Below are 20,865 nucleotides of genomic sequence, written 5' to 3'. Positions count from 1 at the left end.
GTCTGCCCCGAGCCGCAGTTGTTGTGGGAGGCCGTGGGACAGAGCGTCAAGTGCCAGCGTATTGCTTGGCACGGAAAGGTGCTCAGAGACTGGCACTGGCTTTGCCTTGGCTGCCGGTTACTTTCATGTGTTTTCTTGTTACCGCTGCAGTTTCATTCAGGTGCCTGAATTGTCAGTTCTGTGGATCATTTACACAACTCCACTGTTTGCAAGGATGATAGAATTCATTTTCAAAGTAATAGAATTCTTTAGAAACCACACTGCTGTCTTCTCCCCACAATCTGTAACATGCTCACCCTGGTTCCTCCTGCCTTGTAGGTCTGGGCCAGTCCCCGGCCACTGTCCCCTGTCCCGACAGAACGCCACAGCCTTCACCTGCCGAGTCCAGGTACAGCCTCTCTGTGCACTCACTCTCCAGCCCTGCGGAGCAGAAGCCCGGGTATGTACCGCCTTCTGCCCAGCCTCTGCCAAGGCTGGTTGCTGCCTATGATCTCCGTCATGGCGTGTTTGGTCTTTTAGGTGATATTAAAGACTACGTGGCAGTATAGAATTTGCAGTCAGATTGTGAGATGTGTGATCTTTGGGAATCATCTGCATTACTTGGGGGGAAAAAGACTCCTTTTAGCAAATGAGTAATTTTTACTCGTTTGCTAAACTTGATGTATAAAATATATACTATGGATGGGCTTCCCTGGTGGCACAGTGGTTGAGAGTCTGCCTGCCGATGCAAGGGACGTGGGTTCGTGCCCCGGTCCGGGAAGAGCCCACATGCCGTGGAGCCATGGCCGCTGAGCCTGCGCGTCCGGAGCCTGTGCTCCGCAACGGGAGGGGCCAAAACAGTGAGAGGCCCGTGTACCGCAAGAAAAAAAAAGAAGAATATGTACTATGGTATTAATAAGCATTTGCATAGTTCCATGAATAGACTTGGTTTATAAAGATAAAACAGATGTACAGACTCTGCAAAAGCAAATAAATTCAGTGTAAACTTAAAATAGTTTCATACATCATTAAAAGTCACAGATATTTAGGCATTTAAATATAAGCAAATAAGTTTCCACTTTGTAAATCATTGAAATAAATTCGAAAGTGGTAGTGGGTCCTAGGATATGATGGCTGAAGCAGGATGCGGTGGGTGTGTTGAGAAGCTCGGGGGAGGGAGGGGCAGGCTGGGATTCGAGTCACATGGGGGACTCCTGCCTGTGCCCAGTCCCCATGGCAGGAGATTCTGACTCCTTTGTTCTGGGCTCAGGCCTAGGCATCTATGTGTTGATGCAGTTCTACTGTACAGAGTTGAAAACTGCCACATGTGCCTGTCCTGGTCCTCAAGTATGTAATATTTTTTATATCACTCCTTCTGTGCTAAAGCCAAGAGGAGAGGCAGGACACACATGGGCCGAGGTAGGGCACTGTGGTGTGTTGCATCTTTAGCTGGCTCATGCTAAAGGTGTGCACAGTTTTTCAAAAACTTGTCAAAAATTTTTTGTAGTTCTTTTTAAAAAAAAAAATTCCTTCTAGGAACAGCCTTGAGAGTGCAACGTTATTCTTTGTTAACAGTGGTAGTACCTACCTCACAGCATGAGGTGGTCTGGAGGAGTGGCTGAGTTAAAGTATATTAACTGTTTGGAATGATGCCTGGTGCGTGGAGAGCGCCCAGTGCACCATAGCTCTTATTCTCTATGAGTGCACGAAAAATTAATTATCTAAAGCATTTTCTTGAGTCACAAAAGGCTTTTTCATCACCCTGTGCTCTTGTGTCTTATATTATTAAAGCTTCACATTCTTGAATTTTATTCTTCCCATCCAGTCTTTATCAAAGAGAAACAGAACTTCAAGACAAAAGTGAATTTTCAAATCTGGACAAGCTAGCTTTTAAGGATCATGAGGAATTTGAACCGTCTTTTGAATGTAAGTTTAAATATTAATACTTGTTTTTATAAGTTCAAAATGTAGAAAGTTTAGTTTTGGCAAAACATACCCATTGTTATAAAAAATAAAGCAGTTACAAATTAGGACACTCATTTTATGATAAAACCACACATACAGATACAGTGCCTCGTTTTTGTATCAGAAAGATTTTCAGGTTCTGAGTTCCATTTTTTAAAAATTTCAGGATAACTAATTGCAAAGTCGGAGCTAAGCCCATAAGTGAATCCTTAATTTATGAAGTTTAGGATTGCCTCAGGTTTAAAATAAGTGACTTCTTAAAATTTGCTTTTTTTTCCTCTTTTATGGAATGTGAAAAAGTTGTTGTTATTTTTTTTTTTTGAATTATACTGATTCCATCAATTGCCTCAGATTGAGAAAACCCTTTCTTAGTTAGAGAATGGAGGTAAAAGAGTATTAGCTTAAGGGCTTCCCTGGTGGCGCAGTGGTTGAGAGTCCGCCTGCCAATGCAGGGGACACAGGTTCTGCCCCAGTCCGGGAAGATCCCACATGCCACGGAGCGGCTGGGCCCGTGAGCCATGGCCGCTGAGCCTGCGCGTCCGGAGCCTGTGCTCCGCAACGGGAGAGGCCACAACAGTGAGAGGCCCGCATACCGCAAAAAAAAAAAAAAAAAATTAGCTTAAGAGTCTAGAAACTGGTGTCCTGACTTTGGCCCTGCCTTATACTGAAGCAGGAGGCTCCGAGGTAGAACAGTCTAAAATAAGGATGTAGAGTCAACCAGCTCTGAGGTTCTTTCCGTCTTGGCAAGTCTTGGTTTTTTTTTTGGTTATAGAAGCTTTGTTCATGATAGCCAGAAACTTGAAACAACCCAGGTATCCTTCAATTAGTGAATGGTTAAACAGATGATGGCAAATGTATACGGTGAACTACCACTCAGCAATTAGTGAAACAGACTGTTGATACATGCAACAGTTTGCATGGATCTGCACGGAATTAGCTTAGTGAGAAAAATCAATCCTAAGATTACATACTATAGTAACTAGTTTATGTAGCATTCTTTTTTTATTGAAGTACAGTTGATGTACAATATTATAGAAGTTACTATGTACAATATAGTGGCTCAGAATTTTTAGAGGTTATACTCCGTTTATAGTTATTATGGAGTATTGGCTCTCTTCCCTGTGTTATATCGGGAAGTCTTTTTTTTTCTTATTGGAGTATAGTTGATTTACAATGTGGAGCTAATTTCTGCTGTACAGCAAAGTGACTCAATTATATGCATATATACATTTTTTTAATATTCTTTTCCATTATGGTTTATCCCAGGAGATTGGATATAGTTTCCTGTACTCTACAGTAGGACCTTGTTGTTTATTCATTCTAAATGTAATAGTTTGCATCTACTAACCCCAGACTTCTAGTCCATCCCTCTCCCTCCCCCCTTCCCCCTTGGCAACCACAAGTCTGTTCTCTATGTCTGTGAGTCTGTTCCTGTTTCATAGATAGGTTCCTTTGTGCCATATTTTAGATTCCCCATTCAAGTGATATCATAAGGACTTTGTCTTTCTCTTTCTGACGTACTTAGTATGATAATCTCTAGATCCGTCTGTGTTGATGCAGATGGCATCATTTTGTTCCTTGTTATGGCTGAGTGGTATTCCATTGTATATATGCACCACATCTTCTTTATCCATTCATCTGGCGATGGACATTTAGGTTGTTTCCTTGTCTTGGCTATTGTGAATAGTGCTGCTATGAACATAGGGGTGCATATATCTTTCTCGATTCGAGTTTTGTCTGGGTATATGCCCAGGAGTGGGATTGCTGGACCATATGATAATTCTATGTTTAGTTTTCTAAGGAACTGCTATACTGTTTTCCATAGTGGCTGCAACAACTTACATTCCCACCAACAGTGTAGGAGAGTTCTCTTTTCTCCACACCATCTCCAGCATTTATTATTTGTAGACTTTTTAACGATGGCCATTCTGAGTGGTGTGAGATGGTACCTCATTGTAGTTTTGATTTGCATTTCTCTGATAATTAGTGATGTTGAGCATCTTTTCTTTTTTTAATAAATTATCCCAATATGTGATTCATTAATATTTAACTTATAATTTACAGAATACTTTGATTTACATATTATTTGGTCTACCTGATTCTGTCCTTACTCTACTAAAATATGTTCTCAACAAAATAGAGTGTTAAAACACAGTCAAATAATGATATATCACTCCTCTTCTCAAAACCCTATACTGGCTTCTCAAGTATCCCACTCAGATTAAAAGTCCAGGTCCTTATGCTGAGGTTACCATTTCTCTCTGTGGTATTCACTGTCCCCGCACATCTTCCCTTTTTGCTTATAAAGGGGTCTCAAATTATCACCATTAGTATTACCCATTCAGTTCAGGGCCATTAAAACCAATTAAGTCATGGGACTTCCCTGGCAGTCCAGTGGTTAAGAGTCTGTGCTTCCAATGCAGGGGGCACAGGTTCCATCCCTGGTTGGGGAACTAAGATCCCACATGCTGTGGCCAAAATAAATAAATAAATAAAACCAATTAAGTCAGGTGATCTGGAACATGCACTCTGGCCCTCTTGATCTAGTTCCCTTTACTTCTCAGATTTCAGCTCACTTTCCCGGCTCATTCAGTTTAGGCACCCAGGCTTCCTGGCTCTTTTCCCAACACTGTACCCTTTTTATATATTGTCACATTCAATTTGCTAAAGTTTTGTTAAGAATCTTTGCATCTAGAGCATCTTTTCTTTACTGGCCATCTGTATGTCTTCCTTGGAGAAATGTCCATTAAAGTCTTCAGCCCATTTTTTGATTGTGTTGTTTGTTCTTTTGTTGTCGAGTTGTAGGAGCTGTTTGTATATTTTGGAGATTAAGCCCTTGTTAGTCGCATCACTTGCAAATATTTTCTCCCATTCTGAGGGTTGTCTTTTCATCTTGTTTATGGTTTCCTTTGATGTGCAAAAGCTTAAAAGTTTGATTAGGTGTCATTTGTTTATTTTTGTTTTTATTTCTATTGCCTTGGGAGACTGACCTAAAAAACATTGTTACAATTTATGTCAGAAAATGTTTTCCCTAGGATTTTTCCTAGGATTTTTATGGTGTCATGTCTTATGTTTAAATCTTTAACCCATTTTGAGTTTATTTTTGTGTATGGTGAGATGGTGTGTTCTAAATTCATTAATTTACATGCAGCTGTCCAACTTTCCCAACACCACTTGCTGAAGAGACCGTCTTTTTCCCATTGTATATTCTTTCCTTCTTTGTCGAATATTGACCGTAAGTGTATGGGTTTGTTTCTGGGCTCTGTTCCGTTTCATTGATCCATATGTCTATTTTTGTGCCAGTACTATGCTGTTTTGATTACTGTAGCTTTGTAGTACTGTCTGAAGTCTCGGAGGGAAATGCCTCCTGCCTTGTTTTTTTGCCTCAGGATTGCTTTGGCAATTCTGGGTCTTTTATGGTTCAATGTAAATTTTAGAATTATTTGTTCTAGTTCTGTGAAAAATGTCATGGGTCATTTGATAGGGATCACATTAAAGCTGTAGGTTGCTTTGGGTAATATGGCCATTTTAACAACATTGTTCCAATCCAAGAGCATGGGATATCTTCCTATTTCTTTGAATCCTCTTTAATTTCCTTATTTATGTTTTGTAGTTCTCAGTGTATAAGTCTTTCACTTCCTTGGTCATGTTTATTCCTCGGTTTTTTTGTTTTTTGGGTTCTGGTGCTATTTTAAAAGGTATTGTTTTTTTACATTCCCGTTCTGTTATTTCATTGTTAGTGTAAAGAAAGGCAACAGATTTCCAAATGTTAATCTTGTTTCCTGCTACTTAGCTGAATTCATTTATTAGATCTAGTAGTTTTTGTGTGGAGTCCTTAGGGTGTTCTATATATTGAATATAGTGTCATGTCATCTGCATATAGTGACCATTTTACCTCTTCCCTTCCAATTTGGATATCTTTTATTTCTTTGTCTTGTCTGATTGCTGTGGCTAGGACTTTCAGTACTATGTTGAATAGAAGAGGTGAGAGTGGGCATCCTTGAGTTCTAGATTTTAGCAGAAAGGCTTTCAGCTTTTGGGTGTTACATTGGGTATTACATTGGCTGTGGGTTTGTCATAGATAGCTTTTATTATGTTGAGAGATGCTCCCTCTATACCCACTTTGGTGAGAGTTTTTATCATGAATGGATGTTGAATTTTGTCAGATGCTTTTTCTGCATCTATTGAGATGACCATGTGGTTTTTGTCTTTTCTTTTGTTGATGTGGTGTATCACATTGATTGATTTGCATATGTTGAACCATCCTTGTGAAGTTGGGATGAATCCCACTTGGTCGTGGTGTATGATCTTTTTTATGTGTTGTTGGGTTTGGTTTGCTAATAGTTTGTTGAGGATTTTTGCATCTGCATGCATCAAAGATATTGGCCTGTAATTTTCCTTCTTGGTGGTGTCTTTGTCTGGTTTGTCCCTGGTGTCAGGGTGATGGTGGCTTCATAGAATGTCTGGGAGTGTTCCCTCCTCAAGTTTTTGGAAGAGTTTGAGAAGAATCAGTGTAAGTTCATCTTTGTATGTTTGGTAGAATTTGGGTGTGAAGCCATCTGGTCCTGGACTTCTGTTTGTAGGAAGTTTTTTGACTATGGATTCTATTTCACTTCTAGTGATCGGTCTGTTCAAATTATTTATTGCTTCTTGATTCCATTTTGGTGGGCTGCATGTTTCTAGAAAGTTGTCCGTTTCTTCTACATTGTTGAATTTGGTGGCATATAATTGTTCATAGTATTGTCTTACGGTTTTTTGTATTTCTGAAGTATCAGTTGAGATTTCTCCTTTTTCATTTTTTTATTTTGTTTATTTGGATTGTCTCTCTTCTCTTCTTGGTGAGCCTGGCCAGAGGTTTGTTCATTTTGTTTACCCTTTCAAAGCACCAGCTCTTGTTTTTACTGATTTTTTTCTATTGTTTTTTAAATCTCTATTTTATTCATTTCCTCCCTGATCTTTATTATTTCCTTCCTTCCGCTGACTTTCAGTTTTGTTTGTTCTTTTTCTAATTCTTTGAGGTGCCATATTAGGTTATTTGAGATTTTGTTTGTTTGTTTGTTTTGAGGAAAGCCTGTATCGCTATGCACTTCCCTCTAAGAACTGCTTTTGCTGTGTCCCATAGATTTTGTATGGTTGTGTTTTCATTGCCATTGGTCTCAAGGTATTTTTAATTTTTCTTTTTTTAAAAAAATATTTGTTTATTAATTTATTTGGTTGTGCCAAGTCTTGGTTGTGGCACGTGGCATCTTTGTCACCATGTGTGGGATCTTCGTTGCAGCATGTGGGATCTTTAGTTGCGGCACACGGGATCTAGTTCCCTGACCAGGGATTGAACCCAGGCCCCCTGCATTGGGCATGCAGAGTCTTAACCACTTGACCACCAGGCAAGTCCCTAATTTTCTTTTTGAATTCCTCATTGACCCATTGGTTTTTTAGTAACATGTTGTTTAGTCTCTGTGTAATCGTTTTTTTCTCATTTCTTTTTCTGTGCTTGATTTCTGGTTTCATGCTGTTGTGGTCAGAGAAGAAATATGCTTGAAATAATTTCTGTATGCTTAAATTTGTTGAGGTTAGTTTTGTGCCCTAGTATGTGGTCAGTCTTAGAGAATGGTCCATGTGCACTTGAAAAGAATGCATATTCTGTTCTTTTTCTTGGATATAATGTCCTGAAAATATCAATTCTAACCTCTCTACTGTATCATTTAGGACCTCTGTTGCCTTATTGATCTTGTCCAGAAGATCTGTCCATTGATGTTAGTGTGTGTTAAAATCTCCTACTACTATTGTATTCCCATCAGTTTCTCCCTTTATGTCTGTTAGTATTTGTTTTATGTATTTGGGTGCCTCCTATATTACGTGCATATATGTTGATGCGTGTAAAAGCCTCTTCTTGTATTGATCCTTTTACCATTATATAGTGTCCTTCTTTATGTTTCTTTATGATCTTTGTTTTAAAGTCTATTTTGTCTGTTATGAGTATTGCAACTGCTGCATTCTTGTCATTTCCGTTTGCATGATATCTTTTTCCATCCCCTCACTCTCCATCTATGTGTGTCCTTTGCGCTAAGGTGGGTCTCTTGTAGGCAGCATATTGTAGGCTCTTGTTTTTTAATCCAGTCTGCCACTGTGGTTGTTTTTTTTAATTAATTAATTTATTTGGTAGTGCTGGGTCTTAGTTGCAGCACATTGGCTCCTTAGTTGCGGCAGGTGGGCTTCTTAGTTGCAGCATGCCTGTGGGATCTAGTTCCCTGACCAGGGATTGAACCTGGGCCCCCTGCATTGGGAGCACGGAGTCTTAACCACTGCGCCACCAGGGAAGTCCTGTGTATTTTTATTGGAGCATTCAGTCCATTGACATTTAAGGTACTTATTGATACATATGTATTTATTGCCATTTTAAATCTTGTTTTCCAGTTGATTCTATGTTTCTTCTTTGTTCCTTTTTGTGGTTTGAGGATTTCCCTTTATGCTTGTGTTTTCTTTCTGGTTTTTGTGAATCTATTGTATGTTTTTGACTTGCAGTTGCCCTGTTTTTCAAGTATGTGAACCCCTTCCTGTATCTGCTTGTTTTAGACTGATAGTCATATAGGCCCAAACACATTCTTAAAAAAGTCTACATTTTCTTACTTTCCTTCCCCACCTTTTATGGTTTTGATGTCCTTTTTTTTTACGTCTTCATGTTTATCCTTTTGCTGTTCCTTGTTTTATTGTCGCTTTCACAAATTGGTTTTTGATTTTTTCTTTTTGATCTATATATACTGGCTAATTTAAGTGATTTACTTTCCAATAGTGATTTCGTCCTTCCTGTATCTTTTTGTTTCTTTTCTATTTAGAGAAGACCTTTCAATATTTCTTTTCAGATAGGTTTAGTATTGCTGTTTTCTTTTTGTTTTTGCTTGTCTGAGAAATTCTTTATTTCTCCTCCTCTTCTAAATGATAATCTTGCTGGGTAGAGTATTCTAGGTTACAGATTTTCCCATTTCAAGACTTTGAATATATTTTGCCACTCACTTCTGGCCTGCAGCATTTCTTTAGAAAAATTAGCTGATAGCCTTATGGGAGGGTTCCCTTTTAATTAATCTTTGTTTTAAGTTTTTTTTAATCTTAATTATCTTTTAATCTTTTAATTAATCTTTTAATCTTTGTTTTTCTTTTGCTGCCTTTAGAATTCTCTCTTTAACTTTTGCCATGTTTATTATAATATGTCTTGGTATAGGTCTACTTTGCGTTTACCTTATTTGGAACTCTCTGTGCTTCCTTATCTAGATAATCTGTTTCTTTAGGCTTGGCAAGTTTTCAGCCATAGTTTCTTCAAATACATTTTTTATCCCCTTTTTTCTTTCTTCTCCTTCTGGAATCCCCATTGTGGGTAGATTGACCTGCTTTATATTATCCCATTGGTCTCTTACATTGCTTTGTTTTTTCATTTGGTTTTCTGTCTGCTGTTTTGATTGTGTAATTTCCATTATTCTGTCTTCCAGGTCACTTATTGTTTCTTCATTATTCATTCTGGTATTCATTGCCTTTAGCTCCCCTTTAGTATTGGCAAATGAATTTTCTAATTTTTCTTAGCTCCTCCTTATAGTTTCTAGTTCCTTTTTATAGTTATCCACATTTCTGTTGATAGCCTTCCTTAATTCCTTCAGTAGTTTCTTTTCTTTCTTTTTTTTTTTTAACTCAGTGTCTGTTAGACTGAAGAGGTCTGTTTCACTGTTTGTTCCTTCAGGGGAATTCTCTTGGTCTTTTACCTGGGAGTGGTTCCTCTGCTTCTGCATTTTACTTATATTTCTCTAACTCTGTGAATTTAGGAGAAACAGTTATCTACTGTGGTCTTGGAGCGCTATTTATATGCAAAAGCTTCCCTGCATAGCTTGTGTGAGTTTAGTATTCTTTTTGCGTGAGGGCCGTTTTTGGTTTGGATGTTTACCGTCTCTTTCCTCAGTGTGTGCTGGTTGTTATCCCTGTGATAGGGGCTGTGCAGGTGTGCGGCCGAAACATCATCCCAGGAGGGCAGGGGCAGTGATTGGTGCCCGGTTGTGGGATCCTCAGCAGTGGCAGTGGTTGCACCCGCCCCCAGAGCTTGTGTAAGTGGTGCCCTGCCACCTGAGAGTGCGCATGGAGAAGCTCCTATGGTGGTCCCGCTCCTTTCCTTGCGCGTCCCCCAACAACGGCACCTTGCCTATCTGGCCGTCCCAGGCTTCTTCCCATACTCCCCCAGTTATGACACACCACACCCGAGCGCCCTCAGGCTATCTCCCCGGTTCTGACCTCTGAAGCCTGAGCCTCAGCACCTAGCCCCCAACCACCCCAGCAGGCTGAGGGGTGCCGGGTGGCAGCACCAGCCATCTGTGCAGGTCTCTGTTTCCCCACCAGTGAGGGGACTTGCCAGGGTGCGGAAACCTTTCCTTTTTTGCAGTTCCTTCCCACGGGCGCAGGTTTTGTCCCGATTCCTTTCTCTCTTTTTTTTTTCTTTTTTCTTTTATCCTACCCACTCACCTGGCGTTTTCCTCACCCTTTTGGAAGTCTGAGGTTCTCTGCCAGTGTTCAGTCGATGTTTTGTGAGAATCGTTCCACGTGTAGATGTATTTTTGATGTATTTGTGGGAGAAGGTGAGCTCCATGTCCTACTCCTCCACCATCTTGATCCAATCCCCCAGGAAGTCTTTATATTTGTATATTAACCTATTGTTTGCCTTGTGAGCTTCATCCTCAAGTCCGAGTGTATAGTATTTTGAATAGGTAAACGAAAGGGCTTAGTATGTTTTACCAAATCTTTGTAACCAACTTCATTAACTTTGTTAAATCATTGATATTTAAATAGAATTCAAATGATTATCTGCCAAGCCAGGTGAATTCTTCTGTCACTGGATTGATTTTCCTACTGGGTAACAAATTGAATTTGTAAATGAATCTCCTAAGAATGCTTTGAGAAACAGATACATTGGCAAGTGGCTAGGCTGACTTCCTAGAATCCTGTAAGGAAAGAGCTGGCCCAGTTGCTTTGTCTGAAACTTAAATGCTCAGCAAGGAGTTATCCCCACCCTCCCTTCTCTTGCTGCTGCTGTGAAGGACTCATGGGGGACTCGTTTGCACCTCATGTAGATGCAGGGAACGTACCAAGGCAGTTTGAGATGGACGGCCTCCATCCTGCTGGCAACGTGCCTCATGTGGACGGTGCTGCAGCCACTGTGCCTGCCAGACGTGTCTCTTATCAGTACCCAAGTAAGTTTTTCTTTAACTAATGAGATATGTTAATAATAATAATTAATATTATTTTTCTTTCTGTCTCTTTGCTTCCTTCATGCCTTAAAAAATTAGGAAAGTTAACCCTTTATATTTCAGTCTTCAGAAAAGCTGATGATATTGGAGGAAAAGTGATCATCAGACTTAACTTGTCTGGCCCACTTTGTCTCTCCCTCTCCCTTCTCCAGACTCCCCCCTTCCCTTAGCAGCCTGTGGAGGGGGAGATGGGAGCTTTGGTTCGGGGCTTGGCCAATAGCCAGGTCCTTTTCTCCTTGGAGCAAAGTGCTGAAGCCTTATACTGGCAATTCCTCAAGTAAAACCACCTACTAGTCGTTTGCAAATTCCGAGAACATCATCCCCCAAACCTACGTAAAGCCTCTTGTAAGCAGTTTGTTTGAAGTCACAGTACTCAGGAATATGTGAGTTGCTGACAGAAGCAAGAGTTTTTTGAGAGGGTTGATTTTGCTGATTCCCACGTAAATCATTCTGGAAAGCACTCTTTCAGGGCAGCTTGATCAAGAGCTTTTTCTGTGCTGGGCACTTTCATGGAGGCTGGGAATTCAGCAGTGAACCAGCCCAAGTCCCTGCTTCACAGAGCTTCTAGTGAAAGGGTGGGATGGTCAGCAAGCCATCACCAAGGACCTCCAGTCGGATGGGTACTGAGTAGGGATGGTGGCCACCTGAGAGCGGACCTGATGGGCAGCCGTCTGGCAGAGATGGGAATAAAAATAATAGAATAGGGCTTCCCTGGTGGCACAGTGGTTGAGAGTCCGCCTGCCGATGCAGGGGACACGGATTCGTGCCCCGGTCCGCGAAGATCCCACATGCCGCAGAGCGGCTGGGCCCATGAGCCATGGCCGCTGAGCCTGCGCGTCCCGAGCCTATGCTCCGCAACGGGAGAGGCCACAGCAGTGAGAGGCCCACGTACCGCAAAAAAAAAAAAAATAATAATAGAATAAGGAAAACCAACTGAGTAGATAGGTGTTCTGCCTCTGAGATGGAATGGAGATTATAATAATGGCTTTTTAAATGATTATTAAGTAGTGTGGCCGCATTTTGATCATTGAGAAATTCTCTGCTGTTCATGTGACCTCTGCATCTGGGCCCAAAGAGAAATGAAAAGGCTGAAATTTGGTATCTTTGAGGTGCCCAGTGGAAAAGCTTCTTTTTTTTTTTTTTTTTTTAAACTCTTAATCCAAAGAGGTTTTTGTCCAAGAGGTTTTTGTATGCCACTCTGCAGCCACAAAGTATACCCCACAGCAAAGAAGGAGCCCTTTTTTCTTCCTTCTTTAACTTTTTAAATTGGCACCAAACAGCATTCCTATCTGAGGTCCCTGTTCCATGTGAGAAAGCGACACCATTTGGGAGTGACCCTTCTCCCCCAGCAAGGAGGCAGAAGGTTGCATTTCTGCCTGTGGAAATGACCAGCTGCCGCCTCTGGTGTTCAAGTTCATGGCCAGGATCAAGGGACAGAGAAGGCTGTTACCTCTCTCCTGTTAGGAAAGCTAGCTCAGTTCTGTTGGTGATGTAGAACAGGGCATGGCAAAGAGGTTCAAAGTCCTCTGGTGTGAATCTACGAGTTTGTCTGTTTCTCAGCATTGTTTAGGGGGGAAGAAATGAGGTTGTAGACTGGAGCTGGTGGAGAAAGGTCAGCATAATCATCAGCAGGATTGGAATTTAATTAAACCTGTGAGGCACAGGGACTTGTGCTGTGGGCTATAGGGAGTCAACACATAATTAAAGCATGGGCCTCGCCTGGAAGGAATAGAAGTAGTAAAAAGATACACAGGGTTTGGGGCAAGGCAGGCACGAAATACCGTGTGAATATGGCGCTGGAGAGGCTCCCTGTCCCTGTGGGGACACATAGGTGCGCTTGGGTTGGGGCTCGCGGGGTAGGTAGGGTTTTGTGGGAGGGGTGGCGGGGGAGGGAGCGTGTCGGGTCGGGGAGCCCGCGGACGCGAGGGTGGGAGCAGGCAAGAGCAGCTGGAGTCGGGGATTGGTGAGTGTGCTGGCGCGGGGATAGGGTGTTTCAGGTGCAGGAGTGGTGGTGATGGGGAGGAAGTCAGTGCAGAAAGAAAAAGGCAGGGTGTCGGGGCCTAGGCTGCCGTGGGTGTGGACCCTGCCAGAGCAGAGACGACATACAGCAAATCCTGGCCTTCAGGGAGTGACTGGTGCTAACGAAGCGGGGTTGTTTGAAGGCCGAGCGACTGGTGTTGGGGAGAGCGTAGACTCCGGTAGTGGAGCTGTGCAGGAGCTGGTGGTAAGGACCCTCACCACAGCAGTGGGAGCCGGAGGCAGAAGCCATAAGCCCTGGTGGCTTGCTGGGCAGAGCGTAGGAAGAGCGCAGTGAAAGGGACAGGAATGCAACTGGCAGGGAACTGCCCCGCTGACAGCACGGATGTGAGGCCTGGGAGAGAGATCAGGATGAGAGAGAATGTGTGGGGATGACCAGGACGGAGGTGCTAACCAAAACCCCGGGGAGGGATCAGCCCGGAGGAAGTGGGGTGACGGCAAGGTGGCCCGAGCGGGGAAGCGGGGAGGGTGGTGGTTTTGTCGTGCTCCGGGCTCAGGAGACTCGAGTGCCTCTGTGGGAGTGGGTGGCGGGTGGGGAGTGACAAAAGTGCTGTGGAAGTAAATGGGGACAAATGTGTGTGCATCAGAATCCTAAGGATGGGGCGGGCTTGGAAACCAATGCAGAGGCAGAAATGCAGGGCTTGCCTTGGCAAGGATGGAGGAAGGAGGAGATGGGGGCGGAGGGGAGGACAGTGGATGTCGTGGTGCTGAGGATGACCTGGGCTCATCTCAGTGAGGTGAGAGGTGGGCGGCGCTCGCTCCCGGGAGTGGGTCTGGAGCCTCGAAGGCCGTGAGTGGGGAGCAGTTGCTCAAAGTAGGTGCACAGAGGCGGCCGAGAATCACGCGGTCTCCCTGGGGCTTGGCAAGGCCCCTGCCAAAGCCGATCCCAAGTTTGTTTGAAAAGTCTGCTGCTGGAAGCTGTTGATTCTTTATTTTCTGTCTCGTTAGGTGTAGATCAGAAACCACTTGGAGAACAGGAGGAAGAAGAAACAATATGGGAACAACAAGCAAAGGAACGAAGTCAGGGAGAAGAGCAGAGGCAGAGCAGGTGGCAAGAAGCTCTGGAAAGGGAACGGCAAGAAGTAGAAAAGCTGGATCAGGAAAGGGTGAGGATGCGCAGTGAGTTCTCTGTCCTAGCCGCTTCGTGCCCCCCTGCAGCAAGTGCCCTGCTCTTGGGAGGGTGAGTCCTTCGTGTGTCCTGAAGTCCTAGGAGCGGCAGATAAGTGAACAAGCCACTGGTGGCCTCCGACCCTCTTCTTTGCTGGAGAGCACTGAGGACGGCTGCGGGGCGTGCAGGCCTCGTGCCTTTCCTGGTTCAGGGTAGCATGGCCAGCCCCATTCATGTGCATCCTCATCTGGTCCTGAAAACAGGCTCGGAAACGAGGAGGACCTTGTTTTGCTGTTGATCTTCTCGTTGCAAATGAGGTTGAAAGAAGAGACTCGCAGGGTTGGCTAGCTGGGACTCAAGGAACCCCAGGGAGGTGGCTTCCGGGGCACCCCTGCCCTCCGCGTTTGGTGCTCTTCTGGCCCTGGTTCTGGTCCCAGATGGGTGACTCGGGCCACTTCGCCTGCCTGCTGAGGCTTATGTGAACTAATCCTCCGTGTGAGGGGTCCTTGGCCTCCTGGTTAATGTGGTCTACAGCACAGGACAGTTGAGGCAGATTCATCCTTTCCTTCATTGAGATGACAGGTTTTTATCCCCCTTTGATAGTAGCAATGACTTCAGTTAAAAAAAGAAACAGTTCTCTGGCATGCAGGTTGTACTTAAAGGATCAGGATTATATTACTGTGCATTTTTCAACCCTTAGAAGTTTTAAAAGATGTCATTGTATATTTCTTATTTTGGCCCTCACCTGTTTCAGAGGCTAATTGAAGAATCGTTGAAGATGGAAATGGAAAAAGAATTCGAAATGAGCATTCAGGAAACGAAAGACAAATCTAAATCTGTCTGTAGTGAAAATCCTTTAGAGAAGTACATGAAGATCCTCCAATGGGGTCAAGACCGGGATACCACAGATAAGGTGCCGATGCTGTGGACGGGCGTCTGTGGGTGCGGGTGCCGAGGGCTTCTGTGGTTTACTTGAAACCTGGGGGATTAGGATCTGCCTTCTCCACTGGGGACAAAGGTAAAAGCATAGATAGTCCAGAGTTCACATGGAGCCTCAGTACACTCCTGACAAAATGTCATCCCTTTTGCTTGGGTAAAAGATTGAAGAGATTTTGATTTGTCAAAGTTTGTGAAAGTTGGGATGTCTCTATTATTTTAAGAACAAGAAATAAATGTAATGAAAGCCCTATGAACAAATACTGAACGCATTAGCCCTAAGACAGTAATATTTGATGTAAGTCTAAAGTACTATGGGTGTTGAGAATGCCTTCCAGGTAGTTTATTCTGATGTGCTTGCTAAATGTCAAGTTTAAAAGTCACTGCTTTTTTAGACGCTTAAATTACATATATATTTCAAAAGTAGTTCTTAGAGAAATCATAAAGTGTTTAATAAAATGAATCCACATCTAATTGCAAAATTCTTCTCCCCGCCCCTTTGTGTCAGAGTTCAAAAAAGGTGGTCATAGAGGACTCACAAGTGGACACACTGCCATCTAGTGACAAAGATGAAAGGTATGGCGTCCCCTACGTTGTGTTCTTGTGCAAACCATTATCATATTGCTGCTTTTGTCAGCCAGGGAAAGGTTCAGATATCTGAGTTTGCCTTTAAGAAACTGAATCAGTCAAAATGACTGACTTAAAAAAAAAAATCGATTGCATTTTGTAACCTGTGAAATTGCTACTGATGCAGATCGTAAGCAAGGGCAGAAATCCCACAGGGAAGGAAAGAGAGCATGACAGAGATCCCTGAATAAACTTAACAAGAATTTAACAAATTTTTAAATTTTTTGTCTTTCCCTAATTTAGTTTGACAGGCTTTTCTCACGAGGAACCAGATGACACTTGGTAACCGTGTTCTTGCTGTGCAGCTGCTTACTCAGATACTGTAACTAAAGGCCTATGATTTCTCTGTGATAAGACGAAATGCTCAATAAAAAATCATGTGTGATCCAGTGTGATTTTTTTTTCCATAATTCTGTTTGGTACTATAGTGTATAAATGAAAAATAAGTGACATCTGTGGGGCGGGGGGATGAATTGGGAGATTGGGATTGACATATATATACTAATATGTATAAAATAGATAACTAATAAGACACTGCTGTATAAAAAATAAAATACAGTTCAAAAAAAACACAAAGGGACACCTCTTCAGCATGTCTCATTCTTAGGCCCTTCATTACACTGAAATGAGCTGCTAATTTTTTTTTTTGCATTTTTGTCTTAGGTTATGTCTACTTGAAAACTTACCTTATTGGTCAAGTTCTAGGCCTGCATTTTGGAAGTTTCATCTGTGTTCCTTCCTCTCCAGAGTCGGGCTACCAGCTGTCAAACAGAAGGCCGTCTTCCCTGACACTCTTGTTTGTGATTTGTCCCTGAACATAGAGACACGGGTTTTTCTATTCTAGGCTCTAGAAATAGTATTATATCACCTCTGGTCTTTTACTTTTGACATCTTTTTCTTGAGAATCAACACAAACCCTTCTGAAATGGTGATAAAAGAGAAGGTAACATTTATCGAGCACTTGCTGTGTGCCAGGTATAGTTTTAAACCTTTATAGGTATTAACTCATTTAGTGCTTGTATCAGCCATACAAAGTGTAGGTACTGTGAGTGTCCACATTTTACAGATCAGGAAACGCGAGGCACAGTGAGGTTAGTGACTTGGCCAAGGTCTCATGGCCATCAGGTCACAGAGCCCAGATGTATACCCAGGTGTCGAGACCAGTACTGCCTCTGACCTGGGCTGTTCTGGAGCTGGTCTGGTGGAAGACATCCTGGGACTTGCAGTGGGTCACCCATCAGATGTCCCTCTCCAGAATGACCTTTAGAAACCACACATCGCCCAAATCTAGGAAACTGCAATCAAATGCAGCACCAGCATAACTTCCACAAAGGGAAGAGGGGACTCATTTGCTCGCCCTCCCCTTCATCTTTGTACCCGTGCAGCTCTCAGCCCAGCGTCTGGCTTGCACGTGGGAGTGTCTCGGAAAAGTTCTTTAATGACACTGCCGGTATAGTCACCAAAAAGTGCACACAGAACTCCTCTGAGGGTGCCTGGCCTTAGGGGTTTTCCAGGACGTGAGACTTTCAGTGCTAACAGGTGGTCACCCAGCATCTAGCACAGGCAGGGCTGGGCTGGTCTGTCTGCTCAGTAAAACCCTAGAGGATTCCTTTCCCTTTATGTATACAGACTGGGCTCAATTGTTGTTGCCGGTGAAACTTGTTTGGCCTTTAAGTTCCATGACAAAGCGGGAAGGAGATTTGCGGATATTTATTATTCCTTAGGCTTCTAAGGAATTTTTCATTTAAGTATACCTTTGAAAATAATGTGAAGAAATTAGTTGTCCAGGCATCGTTCATTATTACACTTTGCCCATCATACACAGAGCCTCATCGCCACCAAGAACTTGGCATCTTCTCTTTCAACAGCACCTCAGGTAACTTTCTTTTTCCCTTCCAGCTTTGAGATATAATGGATGTATGACATTGTGTGAGTTTAAGCTATAGAACATGTTGATTTGATATACTTGTATTGCAAACTGATAAACACCAGAGCATTAACACCTGCATCATGCCACATAATTACCACTTGGTGACAACATTTAAGATCTACTCTTAGCAACTTTCAAGTAGATAGTACAGTATGAACTATAATCATCCTGCTGTACATTAGATCCCCTGAACTGACTCATCTTCCAACTGCAAGTTTGTGCTCTTAGACCAACATCTCCTCTTCCCCACCCCCAGCCCTTGGCAACCACCATTTTTGTCTGTTTCTACGAGTTCAGCTTTTTTAGATTCCACGTATAAGTGAGATCATACAGACCTTGTCTTTGTCTACCTTGTGTCACTTAACATAATGCCCTTAAGTTCCAGCCACGTTCGTGCAAATGGCAGAATTTCCTTTTTTCTGATGGTTGAATAATATTCCACTGTGGTTATGTATACCACATTTTCTTTATTCATTCATCCTTTGATGGACGCTCGGGTCCTTTCCTATCTTGGCTATTGTGAATAATGCTGCAGTGAGCATAGCAATGCAGATATCTCTTCAAGATTGTGTTTTCATTTCCTTTAAATACCCAGAAGTGGAATTGCTAGATCATATGGTAGTTCCATTTTTAATTTTTTGAGGAAACTCCATAGTGTTTTCATAGTGGCTGTACCAATTTACATTCCTACCAGCGGTGCACAAGGGTCCTCTTTTTTCCACATCGTCAACACTTGTTATCGCTTATCTTTTTGATGATAGCTATTTAAGTATGTACAAGGTGATATCTCATTGTAGTTTGGATTTGCATTGCCCTGATGATTAGTTAAGTTGAGCACCTTTTCATGTACCTGTTAGCCACTCGTATGTTGTCTCTGGAGAAATTGTCCATTTAGTTCCTCTGCCCATTTTTTAATTGAATGGCTTGGGTTTTTTTTTTGCTATTGAGTTGTATGAGTTCTTTATATATTTTGGATATTATTCCTTTATCAGAAACATGGTTTGCAAATATTTTCTCCCATTCTGTAGATTACCTTTTCATTTTGTTGATTATTTCCTTTGCTGTGCAGAAGCTTTTTAATTAATGTAGTCTCACTTGTTTGATTGGATACAAAAAGCAAAAATAAAGAAAATCATCATCAAGACCAATGTTTACCCCCTATGGTTTCAGGTCTTACGTTCAAGTCTTTAATCCATTTGGAGTTGATTTTTGTGTATGGTGTAATGGGGTCAAGTTTCATTCTTTTGCACTCACCTATACAATTTTCCCAACACCACTTATTGATGAGGCTATTTTTTCCCTCTTATATAGTCTTGGCTCCTTTGTTAGAAATCAATTGACCATATATACATGGGTTTATTTCTGGGCTCTGTATTCGGTTCCATTGATCTATATGTCTGTTTTTATGCAAATAGCACACTGTTTTGATTACTATAGCTTTGTTGTATAGCTTGAGGTCAGGAAGAATGATGCTTCCAACTGTGTTTTTTCTTAAAATTGCTTTACCTATATGGGGTTTCATTTTATTTTGTGGTGTAATTTACAGTTACTAACTCTAGCATTGTTTTTTCTATTTCTGTGAAAAATGCCTTTTGAATTTTCATAGGGATTGCATTAAATCCGTAGATTGCTTTGGGGAGAATGGACACTTTAACAATATTCTTCCAGTGCATGAGCATGAAATATCTTTCCATTTATTTGTATTGTCTTCAGTTTCTTTCATCAGCGTCCTACAGTTTTCAGTGTACAGATCTTTGATCTCCTTGGTTAAATTTATTTCTAAGTGTTTTACTCTTCTTTTTAAATTTATTTACTATACAGCAGGTTCTTATTAGTTATCTGTTTTATACATATTAGTGTATATATGTGAATCCCAATCTCCCAATTCATCCCACCACCAACAACCCCCCCGCCCCCCCACTTTCCCCCCTTGGGTCCATACATTTGTTCTCTACATCTTTGTCTCTATTTCTGCCTTGCAAACTGGTTCATCTGTACCATTTCTCTAGATTCCACATATATGTGTTAATATACGGAATTTGTTTTTCTTTTTCTGACTTACTTCACTCTGTATGACGGTCTCTAGGTGCATCTCTGTCTCTACAAATGACCCAATTTCGTTCCTTTCTATGGCTGAGTAATATTCCATTGTATATATATATACCACATCCTCTTAATCCATTCGTCTTTCCATGGGCATTTAGGTTGGTTCCATGACCTGGCTATTGTAAATAGTGCTGCACTGAACACTGGGGTTGCATGTGTCTTTTTGAATTATGGTTTTCTCTGGGTATATGCCCAGTAGTGGGATTGCTGGGTCATATGGGAATTCTGTTTTTAGTATTTTAAGGAACCTCCATACTGTTCTCCATACTGGCTGTATCAATTTACATTCCCACCAACAGTGCAAGAGGGTTCCCTTTTCTCCACACCCTCTCCAGCATTTATTGTTTGTAGATATTTTAATGATGGCCATTCTGACCGGTGTGAGGTGATACCTCATTGTAGTTTTGATTTGCATTTCTCTAATAATTAGTGATGTTGGGCATCTTTTCATGTGCCTCTTGGCCATCTGTATGTGTTCTTTGGAGAAATGTCTATTTAGGTCTTCTGCCCATTTTTGGATTGGGTTGTTTGTTTTTTTAATACTGAGCTGCATGTGCTTGTTTTACTCTTTTTAATGGAATTGTAAATGGTATGTTCGCTTAATTTCTCTTTCTGATATTTCATCGTTAATATTCATTGCCTAATTGCTTTGGCTAGGTCTTCAAGTACTATGTTGAATAAAGTGGCGAGAGTACACATCCTTGTCTTGTTGCTGATCTTAGAGGAACAGCTTTCAGCTTCTCACTGTTGAGAATGAAGGTACACCTGTGGGCTTGTCTCTCATATGTAGCTTTTATCATGTTGTGGCACATTCCCTCTATACTCAGTTTGTCGAGAGTTTTTTTTATCATGAAAGGATGTAGAATTGTGTCATCTAATGTGACAGTCATGTTGTTTTT

The 20,865-nt window shown here is 41.9% G+C and overlaps 1 protein-coding gene across 5 annotated transcripts in view; it reads left to right on the top strand.

Moving 5' to 3' along the window:
- Positions 1–16,340, top strand: part of OFD1 (OFD1 centriole and centriolar satellite protein) — a 63,789-nt gene extending 47,449 nt beyond the window's left edge. For 4 of the 5 annotated variants that reach the window (XM_067723194.1, XM_067723190.1, XM_067723193.1 and 1 more), the window contains 7 exons: positions 319–439; positions 1,805–1,905; positions 11,046–11,165; positions 14,208–14,365; positions 15,122–15,280; positions 15,812–15,879; positions 16,174–16,340. In XM_067723194.1, the coding sequence (XP_067579295.1) occupies positions 319–439; positions 1,805–1,905; positions 11,046–11,165; positions 14,208–14,365; positions 15,122–15,280; positions 15,812–15,879; positions 16,174–16,216 (770 nt within the window). In that variant the 3' untranslated portion in view covers positions 16,217–16,340. The remainder of the gene's footprint in view (positions 1–318; positions 440–1,804; positions 1,906–11,045; positions 11,166–14,207; positions 14,366–15,121; positions 15,281–15,811; positions 15,880–16,173) is intronic. The other variant, XM_067723195.1, reaches the window with a different exon arrangement.
- Positions 16,341–20,865: the final 4,525 nt, after the last annotated feature.

Source organism: Pseudorca crassidens, chromosome X (assembly GCF_039906515.1).
Source record: "Pseudorca crassidens isolate mPseCra1 chromosome X, mPseCra1.hap1, whole genome shotgun sequence".
In the NCBI taxonomy this organism is placed as follows: Eukaryota; Metazoa; Chordata; class Mammalia; order Artiodactyla; family Delphinidae; genus Pseudorca; species Pseudorca crassidens.
The sequence above is the reverse complement of the archived record's forward strand: the minus strand, read 5'-3'. Positions and strand labels throughout refer to the sequence as shown.